General features: G+C 44.7%; 1 protein-coding gene across 2 annotated transcripts in view; it reads left to right on the top strand.

Annotated features, from left to right (window-relative positions):
• Positions 1-15,423, top strand: part of LOC115149218 (netrin receptor UNC5C) — a 102,015-nt gene that overhangs the window by 60,692 nt on the left and 25,900 nt on the right. Inside the window, exons 4-8 of one of the 2 annotated variants that reach the window (XM_029691879.1) lie at positions 618-798; positions 4,243-4,410; positions 4,619-4,783; positions 9,171-9,230; positions 14,224-14,415. In XM_029691879.1, coding sequence (XP_029547739.1) covers positions 618-798; positions 4,243-4,410; positions 4,619-4,783; positions 9,171-9,230; positions 14,224-14,415 — 766 coding nt within the window. The remainder of the gene's footprint in view (positions 1-617; positions 799-4,242; positions 4,411-4,618; positions 4,784-9,170; positions 9,231-14,223; positions 14,416-15,423) is intronic. The other variant, XM_029691880.1, reaches the window with a different exon arrangement.

Here is a 15,423-nt window from a genome sequence, read left to right as displayed (position 1 = left end):
AAAAGCCCCTGTTCTCTGATATTACCAGGAGTTCAATATCTGGATCATTTGGAAAAACGGAAACTCATAAGAAAAGTGTTTTCAGTTCCAGGAATAACAGTGAATTTCCTTCTCTCTTGCTGTCTGACAATACAGCATTACTTTGTCCTGTTCTGGGGAAATAAATGGAGAACATGATAGCTATTGACTTTTTATAGAAAGCTCAGGCCTCAGAGACATAAATAGTGTTGCTGTAATCTTGAAGTTGTGCTTTATTGGAGAGATGAATGGAAGACAACGAGAAGAAAGGTGTCTTTAAACACTGGAAACACTTCCCTGTGATTTATTCCAGAAGAAATCAGGTTAACGTGTCTGAGTGCCGTGCTGTCCCAGTTTCATGTCTGCTCTTACCGACTCGTTTTGATGTGTACTGTTCCACACTGAGGAACATTGCTAATGGTCTCTCTCTCTGTCTATTTTTCTCTTTCTTTCTTTTTTCCTCTCTGTCTCTTTGTTTTTCTTTCTCTCTCTCTCTCTCTCTCTCTCTCTCTCTCTCTCTCTCTCTCTCTCTCACTCTCTCTCTCTCTCTCTCTCTCTCTCTCTCTCTCTCCCTCCCTCCCTCCCTCCCTCCCTTCCAGGTGGAGTGGCTGAAGAATGAGGAGATCATAGACCCCGCTGATGACCGTAACTTCTACATCACCATCGACCATAACCTGATCATCAAACAGGCCAGACTGTCTGACACAGCTAACTACACATGTGTCGCCAAGAACATCGTCGCTAAGAGACGGAGCACCACGGCAACTGTCATTGTCTATGGTAACAATCAACTGAAACCCAAACATGGCAGCTGTAACAGCAAACTAAATCAGAGTACCGTGTCATATTTGGTCATTCTCACCCTAACATAAAAATACAATATGCATAATATCTTACGCCTTCTGATGCAATAATACAATCAATACTTAAATATTGAAATCATGTAGGCCTACTAGACAAAGTAGAATGTGTCAATTCTAGTATAGATGTACATAATAAATGTACACTATAAAGAATACCTTATTCTCTGCCTATCTTTATACCATTTCTCTACCTTGATCCAGCATGAATGTGTATCAGGAAGTTTGGGGCTTTTGTTCTCTGTGTCAGAGCTGTATTTAAGGAGGACCCCTGCTGTGCTTTCACACTCCCCTGAAACATCACTCACACACACACACACACACACACACACACACACACACACACACACACACACACACACACACACACACACACACACACACACACACACACACACACACACACTCTCCTAAAACACAGCACCTCAACATTGTGACACAGAAGTTAACCTTCAACACCTGCTAGTTGGGAAAAAAAACATCCAAACAGAAACAGATTCTCAACAAGTAACTAGGGGTGCGTTCGTAAATTCACTTTGGAGTGCCAGAGAGTGCTCAAAGTGTGCTCTGGGCGTTCGTAAATTCAGAGCGTTGTCAGATTGTCCGTTTGTAAATTCAGAGCGTTTCACTCTCGGAGCGTTTAGAGCGCACACTGGACGCTCTGGCCGAGGAGTAGGGTTGATCCGAACGTTCTGACCTCACAACGGCAGTCAAGCACCCAAGCTAACTGGCTAAAGTTAGCTAGCTACTTCCAGCCAAATGAGAGAACACCTCACTCTGACCATTTTACTCGCCCTAGCAGAGCTGGTTAGGCTGTTTTCATGTTATCCAGAGCGTTGGTGACTGTAACTGTGCTGCTGGCAACAATTTAGTTAAGCTTTTTTGACGATGTTTACCGACACCGGCCATATTCAATGGGTGTTGAGCGTTCGTAAATTCATCAGTTATTCTGCGCTCTGGCACACTCAGACGAGAGTGCTCTGAAATCAGAGTAGATAGCCAGAGTGAATTTACGAACACGCTCTAAGTCATCCCATCTGCCTTATCCTGACCCTCCACTGTGTCCTGATAACCACTGTACCTCTCTGCTCCCCAGTATACCCTTAGGGGACTAGACACACATGACAGCACAGACATTCAGGCCTCAAGACTTCTTCCACCCTAGAAGGAACGTTCCTACCCACCCACCATGTAAAAAATCTAAACCTCAAGTTATTAAGTCAGTCATCAGTCTGTCAGTATAGCTAATCATCAGCTAACAGACAAATAAGGCAATGTATAGCTTTAACTCCCTATGTACAAACGCACACGTGTGCGTGAGTGGACACACACACACACATCACACACATACACACACACACACATACATGCGCATACATGCAACCACACACTCAGATATCCAGACCAGAATGCGCAGAGGTTTGCTGGAATTCATGATGTCAGAGGGTCAGGTTTCAAATCCATCTCTCCCTCTATCCCTCCAGTGTCTCCCAGTTCAGCACATCCTCCCTAAAACACACACACTGGCTCTGCCATGGAGGATTATGGGGGATTAGGGGGGTCTAAGTTATTGTCAGTGTCTTATTTGTTTATTTATCTATTTTAGTTGTCTGTTCTGACAGGGGAGAGCAGCATGTGTGGCTTAGATGAGTCCAGTACGAAGGTGAAGTAGAGCAGCAGAGTGTGTGTGTGTGTGTGTGTGTGTGTGTGTATGTGTGTATGTGTGTATGTGTGTGTGTGTGTGTGTGTGTGTGTGTGTGTGTGTGTGTGTGTGTGTGTGTGTGTGTGCGTGTTTGTGTGTGCGTGTCTGTGTGTGTTTTAGCTGACTTTGGGGTCTTCAGGGACTGGGGTCGCTGTCCCTGCTAGGCTTTTCCCTTCACTAATGCAGTCTGGGAGGACTGAGCGAGAGCCTGAAAACAGCTTTGATGTCTCGGCTCATCCTTAAAAGAATGCACCAGAAGCAACTTACTCTGCCTGGGTTGTGTCAGTCCCCCTTTCCCGTCCCCCTCCAATGTATACACACACACACACACACACACACACACACACACACACACACACACACACACACACACACACAGTCACAATCACCAGTCTCAGAAACTCTAAAGAAAAGGGAGTTCAGACTTACAGTTGTGATGAGAGACAGAGACAGAGAGAGAGAGAGAGAGAGAGAGAGAGAGAGAGAGAGAGAGACAGACAGAGACAGAGACAGAGAGAGAGAGACAGAGACAGAGACAGAGACACAGACAGAGACAGATAGATAGATGTATGATCTTATTAGAGACACATATTTCCCTCAGATTAAACAGACCCACAAAGAATTTGAAAACAAATCCAATTTTGATAAACTCCCATATCTATTGGGTGAAATACCACAATGTCCTATTGCCACAAGAGAAGGGCAACCAGTGAAGAACAAAACCCATATTTATGTTTATTTATTTTCCCTTTCATACTTTAACTATTTGCACATCATTACAACACTGCAACACTGTATATTTTGGAAATTCTGTGTAATGTTTTTGTTTTTTATTTCACTTTTGTTTATTATCTACTTCACTTGCTTTGGCAATGTTAACATATGTTTCCCATGCCAATAAAGCCCTTAAATTGAAATGTAATTGAGAGACAGACAGAGAGAGAGAGTCAGAGAGAGAGAGTCAGAGAGAGAGAGAGAAAGAGAGGGAGAAGGAGGGAGAGAGAGAGAGAGAGAGAACGAGAGGGAGAAGGAGGGAGAGAGAGAGACGGTTCTGAGATTAGTTTCTTCATTACCAGAGAAGACAGAGCAGCCAAATGGCTTTCCAGCCTGCACAACAACAAGGAGACTTGGAAGGGTTGGGGAAGACAGGCGGAGAGTTGAATAGATGGAAAGAGAAAGTGAGAAAGAGAGAGAGAGAAACCCCAGAAGGTAAGAAAGAGACGGTGAAGAAAGGCAGGGCTTTGGCTCTGCTCCTCTGGAGTCTGTTGCTTGTGGCTTTGCTCATGGTGAGCAGTCTCAGCTCTGAGGGCCTCTAGCTCCTAACAGCCACACACCCCACTGCCATTCTGTTCTGGATTTAGTCTGAGGCACAGATGGAATGCAGGAAGAAGAAGAGATTGAAGGGATTCAGAAGATGGGAAATACAGCAGCCCGAAAAAGCCTGTCCACATAGCAAACTAATAACTAGGATTTACAGCAGAGGAAACACACTCTAGTGTACTACAGATTTTTCAATGCCACCGTGTTTATTCCAGCATAAAAGGGCCTGGTGGAATATACTCAAATTCTACAAGATTCACTCAGTGCCGCTATAAAAAGGACAACCGTTGTATCTACTAAAGTGTTAAGCATTTTGTTTTACGATGTTTTTTTTTCCTACAGTGAATGGTGGCTGGTCAACGTGGACAGAGTGGACGGTGTGTAACAGTCGCTGTGGCCGTGGCTACCAGAAGCGCACGCGGAGCTGCACCAACCCAGCACCTCTCAACGGCGGCGCCATCTGTGACGGGCAAGGCATTCAGAAGCTGGCATGTAACCCCCTGTGCCCAGGTAGTTACCGCGCCACCCGCCACCATGCTTAGGGGTCAGGGGAGAGCAATCAAACAGATTACATATAGCTATGTGTATCATTCTCCCCCCCCCCACCTAATCTCTTTCTCTCCCACTAATTGTCACACATTCACTCACCCAATCTCACACACTCTCATTCCCACCCTCCTCCATACCCCCATCCCCCTCCCTCCCCTCTGTGTGTTAGTGGATGGTCTGTGGACAGAGTGGAGTAAATGGTCCACGTGTGGGACAGAGTGTACCCATTGGAGGAGGAGGGAGTGCAGCGCCCCGGCGCCCAAAAACGGTGGGAAGGACTGTGAGGGCATGGTGCTTCAGTCCCAGAACTGCACCGATGGCCTGTGTATGCAGAGTGAGTACAGACATGATGAACATCCCCACTTTATTCAAACCTCCTCTGTCTGCCTCTGTCTCTGTCTCTGTAGGAACCCAATATATTATTACCCAATCCCTATCAGTCAGTCTGTCAGTCTGTCTATCCGTCTGTCCGTCTGTGCAGTTATGAGCCATCCTGTTTTTCACTGTACTCCCATAACTCACCTCCACCCACTTCCCCTGTCTCACTTTCTCTCTGTTGTTTCACACTTACCTCCACTTCCCTGCACAAACATACACGTACCACTCACACACACACACACACACACACACACACACACACACAAAGACCTCTTTCCTCACACACAGTCTCCGCTGGGCTGTAGGATGGCAGATCTTTTGGAGGAGAGTTATACAAAGACAATGTGCATTTGTTCCATCCACGTGCCAGCCCTGAGCCCTAGAGATCATCTAGAATAGTGAGTATGTGTAGAACAACAGCCTCACCACCACACCACCAGGCAGCTTTACTGTAAGTAATTACCCTTGTCACAGAGTAGGCATTCAGGAGCTATATTTAAAATAATGATAAGTGATTATAATGTACTTAAAAGGAAAGCTCATAATTGCTGAGCTACTGTGATTGCCACCCTAATTTAAAGCACAGGATTCGATCGGCCCAATGGGAGGAAAATTGAGGGCCACAAAGTCTCACAAGCACAGACTTGCTGCTTTTCCTGAGCGTCCAATTATATGTGTTGACAAGTAGGCCAGTATTTTACTTTTCCCTGTAGCTCTCTCGAAACATTTTAAACGTATTAAAAGTGGGGAGAAATGTCCTGGAATTCATTGCCATTTCCTGGTAGTGCTCTACAATCATTCTATACATTTTATTGTTTTGCTCTTTACTCTTGGAGCAACACAACCCAAGCCCAGTTTGTGGTCAGACTGCTGGAGATTTTCCGTAGACGGAGAAATGCTCTTTGAGATGTTTTTGAAATTGTTTTTGTTTTCTCAGAGACCTAGAAACACACGGATCAGTTAAAGCAACAATCCTGCCTGCTATTCCCTTATTATACATTCAGAGAGCTGCAGAGAAACATACTGTAGTGTACAGTAGCAGCTTTGGTCTGTGTGCTGCAGACTCATAGGGTAGAACTTGATCTGTTCTGAAGCCGTGTTTATCTGCTAATTCTGGGTCTGCCAGTAAACATGAAAAAGAGAGGGAGGGAGGGAGGGATAAAGATAAAGAACAAGAAACGGGGAGAGAGCTGTAGACAGGAGCCAGGGTGTTCTTGTCAAATTAAAAGTAAGGCGTGAGGCTTTTTTAATGAACTGTCTTCTTAATAATGTCTTTAGGGTGAGAAGCCCACACACTGACTCTGGTTCCACCATGCTTCCAGTGTGACATTAATAGAAACCAGACAGTCACCATGCACTAATAACATCACACAGACACTCCAGATGTTCTCTGACTATGACATTGATACAAGACAGACTCAGTTTCTGCATGTCAGGTACCGCTGATGGTCACATGTATTCCACTAATTTGATAGGTTGTTCAGTAGCCAATAAGCTTTTAAATAATGCAGATATAGCTGCTCTACACCGTGAATATGACCAACATAGTCACCACAATTCATCGACATATGTAGCTTGTCCCTATGTCCAGAACATGTGAATACCGCTAATATTATAACAACAGTACATTTACTGATTGCTAGTGCATATTTAACAAGATGGATATATATAGGACTTCGTCCCACTGAGATTGAGGTTGAACTGTTTTTATGCTCAGGAACAGCAAGAGGAATAATTCAAAGAGCAGCTTTGAAATGGAACTAAACTTTCTTCAGCCTTTTTATCTTGGCGTGCTGTGAAGCCCTCGTTAAAGCCCTCTCTCCTTCTTCTTCTCTCTCCCTCTCTCTCTTTCTCCAAGTCTCTCTCTCTCCCCAAGACCAAGCCCATTGCAGAAGCAGTTGTTCCCCGTTAGACTAGGCCAGTTTGCAGAGAATATAAACCCATAACCATATAGATTTAGGATCGTTCCCTGGATTGATTTTAGGGAAGCTAAGAGGGTGAATCCGCTTATGTCTGTGCTAATGACCACCTCCACCAGCGTTTAGGAGAACGGCCCATTATCTAAAAGCTCCCATTGTGGCAAATATGATTGGGAATGGAAGATGTTGTGCAATCTGAACTCACCTCGCCCACTGCTCTTCCTCTCTCTACACTGGTCTGGGATCAGTACTAATAGATACCCCTCAGATTCCATTCCAGTTTGATCTCATCTCTTGTTGTTTGAATTCATTTTAAACATTGCATAATGCAATCCATCTGACAGATTTTACGATCAAATGTTATATATTCCAAGTCAGACGAATAACAATGTTACTTGACCTCAATTGCTTTATGTATCGTTCAAACTGAACCACCTAAAGCCAAACTGAAAGGGCATCTTTAAATGTATTTCATGTTGTTGCGTGACGTGTTACTTATTTATAACCTTTACTCTGGAAATAAAGGGTAGATCATTTAACTGATCTAAATATGGAAGGATAGATGAAAAAGGGTTCAGAACTTCTCTGTTATAACAGTAGATCTAACCGTGCTTCGTGGTGTTCACTTTTAAGCTAGTTTGACCTGCTGTGCTCTCTCTCTCTCTCTCTCTCTCTCTCTCTCTCTCTCTCTCTCTCTCTTTCTCTCTTTCTCTCTTTCTCTCTCTCTCTCTCTCTCTCTCTCTCTCTCTCTCTCTTTCTCTCTCTCTCTCTCTTTCTCTCTCTCTCTTTCTCTCTCTCTCTCTTTCTCTTTCTCTCTCTTTCTCTTTCTCTCTCTCTCTCTCTCTCTCTCTCTCTCTTTCTCTCTTTCTCTCTTTCTCTCTCTCTCTCTCTCTCTCTCTCTCTCTCTCTCTCTCTCCTGTCTTAGTTGGTTCGGTTGTTGTTAACTCCGTTCTCTGACAGATGACATTTTGTTGACATATTGATCTGCTGAAAGGGCTGACTGCAGCACAAGGGCAAAATCACTACATATTTACCTCAGGGCTTGTAAGAAATGAAGTTGTTTATTTTGTGTGATATGTGATCTGAGTGAGATAATTATATGTAGTTAGTAGTCAACATTTACCACTAAAATAGATAGGCCTAGACCCCAATATTACCATATCTCTAATTATGGTAGTTTTGGGAATGGAGGATTCTTATGCATTAAATATGAAGATACCAATGGAAAAAAATCAATTGCCTGTTATTGGTGATACAGCTGTAGAACACAGCCATATTACTATTCAGGAAGCCTCTCTGAGTAAATGGCTGAAAAATAGACAATGATTTCCAGTAGGAGCACCACCCTCTCAGGTCCACAGCTTGGTGATGTCATGTTTAAAGACTAGCCTCAATAGACAGTGGGTCTATATCTTTGGTTTCCTTCAGGAAGCTAAAGCATGGTTTTACAGTGGCAACCAACTCGCTCAGCATGAATAGAACTACTGTAACCAGGATGGGTCCAGAGGTCCCATCATTTAGGCCTGTACTGACGACAACCTCCCCCTGCTCTCTGTTTCCTCTGTCTGATTACATGTACACACTCGCCCCATCTATCACACCATTGATTTTACTGTCCCTCTCCATCACAAGTTCATTGTGTCTGTTTATGTATGTCCTAACCAGGTGATGTAGTGCTGCGTGTGACTGTGTTCCTGGAAACGCATGTGTCTGTGTTTAGTGTGTTTAGTGTGTTTAGTGTGTTTAGTGTGTTTCGTGTGTTTCGTGTGTTTCGTGTGTTTGCGATGTATGTTAAGGCCTTTAGAGCACAGTAAGTGTTCATTTTTACCATGCCACCCGTCCTCTTGTACGTCCCTCTACCCCTCCACCTCCATCCCTTCAACCCTCTCTTCCGCTCTCTCCTCCACCTCTAATGTGGGAGGATGTGATTCCCCAGCCCAGCTGTGACAGATGCAGTACGGTTAGTTCTATTGACCCTGCCATTCCCCCACTGTTTATCAGCCTCTGCCTCAGCTACCTCCTCCAAACATCCATTACTCTTCTCCTCCTCTCCTCCTCTCCTCCTCTCCTCCTCTCCTCCTCTCCTCCTCCAACCATCCACCCCTCCATTACTCTTCTCCTCCTCTCCTCCTCTCCTCCTCTCCTCCTCTCCTCCTCTCCTCTTCTCCTCCTCTCCTCCTCTCCTCCTCTCCTCCTCTCCCCACATCCATTCACTAGTGCTGCTGAAGCACTAAACCAATGTAGCTGATGAATAACACCTCTCCCCCATAGGCCCTCCTCCTCTCCTCCAACCCCCCTGCTCCAGATCAAGAGAGATTGTTTGCCTGTGCCATCATACCTCATGCCTTCTCTGTTGCCTTGTTTGAGTTTTCCTGTTGCCTTTCAATTTGATTTTCACCCCCCACCCCCCACCCTACCCCAAAGGTTCCTTATATCAGAAGTCCTCTGAATTCAACAAAGACAAGATTGATTTGGGATATCCATGTGAGTTATTGTTTTTATTTATTTATTAATTCCTTTGTTGTTATTTTTTCCAAGACAGACATTATTGCCGGGATATATGCATGAGGTCTTTACAGCATCTGCATAACAATCATCATATTCACAATTGTCATATTCACAATGATGTTTTCACAATTGGCCTCCACAAAAGGGATGTAATGATGAATTTGCATAAAGACCTTATACATACTCCTGTCAAATAAAGTGTCAACCTTATTTCCCATCACTGCCCTGTGACCTGCCATGCCTCACCCTCCCTCTTTCACTCCTCCTAGCCTCCTCCTGTGGTCGCTGCCTCACTTTACCTCTCTGTCTCTCTGCTCTCTCTCATATAACGTGGCTTGGCTGCCTGACTATCTGTTTTCACCCTGTCTGGCCCTCTTACCCAAGGCTGGTAGTGCTATTTCACCCTGTCTGGCCCTCTTACCCAAGGCTGGTAGTGCTATTTCACCCTGTCTGGCCCTCTTACCCAAGGCTGGTAGTGCTATTTTACCCTGTTGGTGCTCATTGTCTCTAGGCTGCCAGCCTGCCACTGTCTTACCGCAGTCACCAGAGATCACATCTCAGACTGAGACACAGAGTACTGCAGAAATATTACACCTCTATGTCTCTCTCTCTCTCTCTTTGTCTCTCTCTTTGTCTCTCTCTCTCTTTGTCTCTCTCTCTCTCTCTCTCTCCTGGCTCTCTCTCACCTGTCTCGCTCTTATATCTCTCTCTACCTTTGTCTTTCTCATTCTTTATAACTCTCCAGTCTTCACCTCTACGCAGAAAAATAAGTGTCCAATAATCCCTTTCATTTCCATTTCTTGTATTTTTCTCCCTTTCCGACAATTGCTCTTGTTCAAAGGGATGTATTAATCTAAGTGATACATTTAAATACGCACACTTAGTAGGTTGCTGCCTTTATCATCAAAGCGTGGATAGGAGATTGTTCGACGAAGGGGCTGTATGTTAAATAACTGCAGGGGAGCTTGGCAGAGGGAGTGCAGTGAAATTACATTTTCTGACTTTCATAATTTGGCTCTGGCTGCATTGAGTGGAGATTAGTGGCCTAACGTATGGATCTAAGGAGAATCTGCTGTTTTTAACTTGATGTCTATGTTAAGGCCTGCTAGACTTGGGGTGTACTGAGGGCCTCGTAGGGTGAGCTGATTGGGGTTGAAAATCCCTTCGTACTGCAATTATCACACAACATCTGGCAGTGGTCTGCAGTGCTATGCATAAATTCATAAATCTTCAAGCAAAGTAACATTATCTGTCATTGTGGTGTGGTGTGAGTTAATCCTAGTGTTCTCATGGCTGAGTGCAGTTATGTCAAATACATAACCTTCCTAACCCTTGATTTATTTAAAAAGAAAATTGTACTTTTTTGTAATTTTTACCCCTTTTACTCCACAATTTCGTGATATCCAATTGGTAGTTACAGTCTTGTCTCATCACTGCAACTCACGTACGGACTCGGGAAAGGCGACGGTCGAGAGCCATGCGTCCTCCGAAACATGACCCTACCAACCCGCACTGCTTCATTACACGATGCCCACTTAACCCGGAAGCCAGCCACACCAATGTGTCGGAGGAAACACCGTACACCTGGCGACCTTGTCAGCGTGCATGTGCCCGGCCCGCCACAAGGAGTCACTAGAGCCCGATGGGACAAGGACATCCCGGCCCACAAAACCCTCCCCTAACCCGGACGATGCTGGGCCAATTGTATACCGCCTCCTGGTCGCGGCCAGCTGTGACACAGCCTGGGATCGAACCCGCGTCTGTAATGTCGCCTCTAGTGTCCCTGTGACAACAATTTTGGACCCCCTTGTGGCCCCCCTAAATGTGGAGTATGAAATCATTTTGACATAACACATTTTTGCTATCGTTCTTTTTTTACATCCGTTATTAGACAGTGGCAACGATGATGATTATGAACATGGTCTTTTGCCTGCTAATGCCTGCAATGCAGTGAAGAAAACGAGATGACAACAATAACATCTAATGTAACTGGCCCCTCTAACCGTACAACTGGCCCCAGCTTGGCCCCCCCAGTTGAAATGGTCTAGAACCGCCACTGCTCTGGGGCAGGGCTGCGTTCAGCAGATTAAGGTGTTGGCTCACCATCATTACACTGTGTGTGTGTGTGAGGGTCAGCGGGCAGCACTGCTTTGATCCTGACGCTGATTAGTGCCTTTAAACACAGAGCTTGTCTGAACAAACGGCCAACTGGCTGAGGATAATACTAAAACAGAGACTATACTCAACAGTAGACTGCATGATACAATGATACTGTAGACAACAGTGAAATTCTATATGCTATGACAGAAATGCATAGTGCACATAAATATCATAACAAGAGAAAAAACCTACAGCACATTAATTCCATTTACTGTACTTTTCCGTTCTCCACACATCTCCTGTAGTCTAAGTACTCCCTCTTGCCCCCTCATCCTTCCTCCCCCATGTGAAGTTAGAAGACACAGATTGAGTACCATCTGCATCACTTAACAGGACGCAAATGGTCCAACGTTCACACCAGTTAGTCATTTATGGCTGTGGGGCTGGATCTGTGGTTAATACTGCCATCTACTGGTACACCATTGATCAACACCATTTGGAATAAATTGTTCAATCATATGAAACCATCAATGGCCCTTTTCTCTGAGCCATTGTACAATGATGTTCTCTTTAGACTATAGGTAATGTATCAACACTATTCGTGTTGATTTCTCCCTGATGACACATGGCTTGAAATCCTTTGTTCTTGTTAGGTTTTCACTCAACCTGTCTTTACTCTCTCTTTCACTGCTCTGTCTGTCTGTCTGTATTTCTGTCTCTCTCTCTCCTCCACTGTCTTTCTCCCTCTCTGTCTCTCTCTCACACTCCCCCTCCCACACACACTTTGCCAGTGGCGTTTAGACACACCTGTAAAGAAGGCTCTATATTTCACTTGTCAGTTTCTTGACAGTGAAGGCCATTCTTGACAATCATCAACATAAGGCTTTGACACTGTTTCACTGTTTCCATCCATCTATAACTGTCCCACTTTAATTATGGTCATTACAGCCTGGGTTCTACACGCAGCCACTAGAACGAACAGAACCAAACTAGGCCTTAAAATCACTCATTCTCCAGCTGGAAAATGGACAGAAGAAGAAAAGATCTGGGAGGGAAAGATGAAAGGAGAAATGTGAAACGGGGGTTATTTCTAGATCTTATCAGAAAAACGAAAGAACAAAGCCAGGGACTGGGGGATGGGGAGAGACAGAGATAAAGGAATGTTAGTATAGATGGTCCATCAGGGACCTCTGTAATTTACAGCAGACTAATATACATATATCTTTACGAAGCGGACTTTTGATCCTGTTCCAGGCTAGATCCAGGCTAGTTCCAGGCTAGATCCAGGCTAGTTCCAGGCTAGATCCAGGCTAGTTCCAGGCTAGATCCAGGCTAGATCCAGGCTAGTTCCAGGCTAGATCCAGGCTAGTTCCAGGTTAGATCCAAGCTAGTTCCAGGCTAGATCCAGGCTAGATCCAGGCTAGTTCCAGGCTAGATCCAGGCTAGATCCAGGCTAGTTCCAGGCTAGATCCAGGCTAGTTTCAGGCTAGTTTCAGGCTAGTTCCAGGCTAATTCCGGGCTAATTCCAGGCTAGTTCTAGGCTAGATACAGGCTAGTTCCAGGTTAGTTCCAGGCTAGATCCAGGCTAGTTCCAGGCTAGATCCAGGTTAGATCCAGGCTAGTTCCAGGCTAGATACAGGCTAGTTCCAGGTTAGTTCCAGGCTAGATCCTGGCTAGTTCCAGGCTAGTTAATCTCCTTGTTAGAACCTTCAAGCTTCACAGATGTGCCATTAGCCTGTACCATTCCTGTACTGTAGTAACCTTGTTATTCAGAGCTAATGGTAATGCATACCCAGGTACGGGGAATGCTATTATGCATGTCATACAATACCCCCTGCTCCCTTTCCTTTCTCTCTCTCACTCTCTTTCTCTTTCTCTCTTTCACTCTTTCTCTCACACTACCTTCCCCCGTCCTCCCTCCCTCCCTCCCTCTCTCTCTCCCTCTCTCTCTCTCCTGCTCTCTATCTTTCTCACACTCTTTTTCTCTGTCTGTCTCGCTCTCTCTCTATTTCTTTCTCTCTCCCTCTCTCTCTCTCTCTCTCTCTCTCACACACACACACTATCTTCCTCCTCTCTCTTTCTGGCTCTCTCTCTCTTTCTGGCTCTCTCTGTCTGTCTGTCTGTCTGTCTGTCTGTCTGTCTGTCTGTCTGTCTGTCTGTCTGTCTGTCTGTCTGTCTCTCTCTCTCTCTCTCTCTCTCTCTCTCTCTCTCTCTCTCTCTCTCTCTCTCTCTCTCTCTCTCTCTCTCTCTCTCTCTCTCTCTCTCTCTCTGTAATGTCATCTGACAGTGCCACTAATCTGCCCTTCTATTCAACTCTAAACTCCTGGCACATTAAACTCTCATTATCGGGACATTGGACCAACCCAACATTACAGTAGCTTAGTTATAGTACAGGTTTGACATTTCACTATGTCCTTGAACATTCCAATATATCAAATTCAACCTTTGTGTTATGATATACCTTAATATATCAATAATGACATGGTAATGCACAGTGCATAAACTTCAACAACACCCACATGTCTTTTTATAGAAGTGTGTATGATGCAAAGGTGGAATTCTACATAGGGGACCAGAATGAATTCATAATAATGTGGATTAGTGTCTGATGTTATTAAATACTCAATCTATAAGCAGGATATTGGGCCCCTGATACTGTCTTCATTAGGACTGATAACACCACTGCCTATCACATGTGATTAATGGAGTTAATATGTTTGATTACATATCTAAATAAACTTTCCCGCAGAGAGCTTTGAGCACTCTTTCAAAGTCAAATCTCTCTCTCTCTCTCTCTCTCTCTCTCTCTCTCTCTCTCTCTCTCTCTCTCTTTCTCTCTCTCTCTCTCTCTCTCCTTCTCTCCCCCCAGCTGCCCCCAGTACAGATGATGTGGCGCTGTACGTAGGCGTCGTCATCGCTGTGATCATGTGTCTGGTCATCTCCGTCATCGTGGCGCTGTTCGTCTACAGGAAGCACCACCGCGACTTTGACTCTGATATCATAGACACCTCGGCCCTCAACGGGGGTTTCCAGCCTGTCAGCATCAAGACGGCTCGAACAGGTGGGTCGGAGGTGTGTCTGTGTGTCTGTGAGTGTGTGTGTGTGTGTGTGTGTGTCTGTGAGTGTGTGTGTGTTTATGTGTGTTTATGTGTGTTTATGTGTGTGTGAGGGGTGTATTTTTGTATCAGAATAACAGGTGATAAATAGCTGTTATACAACCTCCCTATCTATCTGTATTTTCAAGTGAAATTTGATTGTGGCAGGAGAGGATTGGTTTATATAGCAGCCTGCACCTCGCTGATAGAAAGAGAGAGATAAAAATAGAGTCAAAGAAAGACATTAGTCCACACTACAGGTGCTGCGTTTACCCCTCTGTGCCTTGGTGTCATCCCTCACCTACAGAGTCCCAACCCCAGACAGACAGGTAAACACACTGCATGTTGACAACAACACGTTGATTAACAATGTTGATATAGAATCTAAATAGGCTCACTATTCAAACGCACCACTAGCTATTTACCATACTGGCTGTATATACGTTTACCATTTCTCTTACACTGTGTATGGTAGAGGAGATGAGGAGAAGATGAGGAGAAGATGAGGAGGAGGTGAGGAGGAGGTGTGTGAGGAGATGTGTGAGGACCCAGAGTGTGACTGTTACTGTCCCCACCCCGCCCACTCAGCACAAATCATCAATATTCATGTGTGTACCTGTTAGGTAAACTGCTATATAATGAAGCCATCTGTTCCTTATGAAACACTGTGCTGCAGAGCGATAGTTAAGGTTGGAGCACTGAGTAACAGGACACTTCACACTGTTTATGTGTAGAGCTGTAGAGTAAACAAATAACTCAATACAGTTTAGTAGAGTTTAAGCAGGACATAGCTGACACCAGCCGTGTCAACCCACAAGAAAAGCTACTTAAAAGCAAAGAAAAAGAAAGATGGCCTTAACAACTTTTCTAAAGCCTCTTAACAGCTCAGTACTGACCGGTCCTGATGGTGGTTGAGTTTGATTGAACTGCACCTCTACTTAGACGATACAGTAGTCTTACCACTGACATCACCA

The sequence above is a fragment of the Salmo trutta genome, chromosome 15 (genome assembly GCF_901001165.1).
Source record: "Salmo trutta chromosome 15, fSalTru1.1, whole genome shotgun sequence".
In the NCBI taxonomy this organism is placed as follows: domain Eukaryota; kingdom Metazoa; phylum Chordata; class Actinopteri; order Salmoniformes; family Salmonidae; genus Salmo; species Salmo trutta.
Note: the sequence above shows the minus strand (reverse complement) of the source record. Positions and strands in the feature narration are given on the sequence as shown.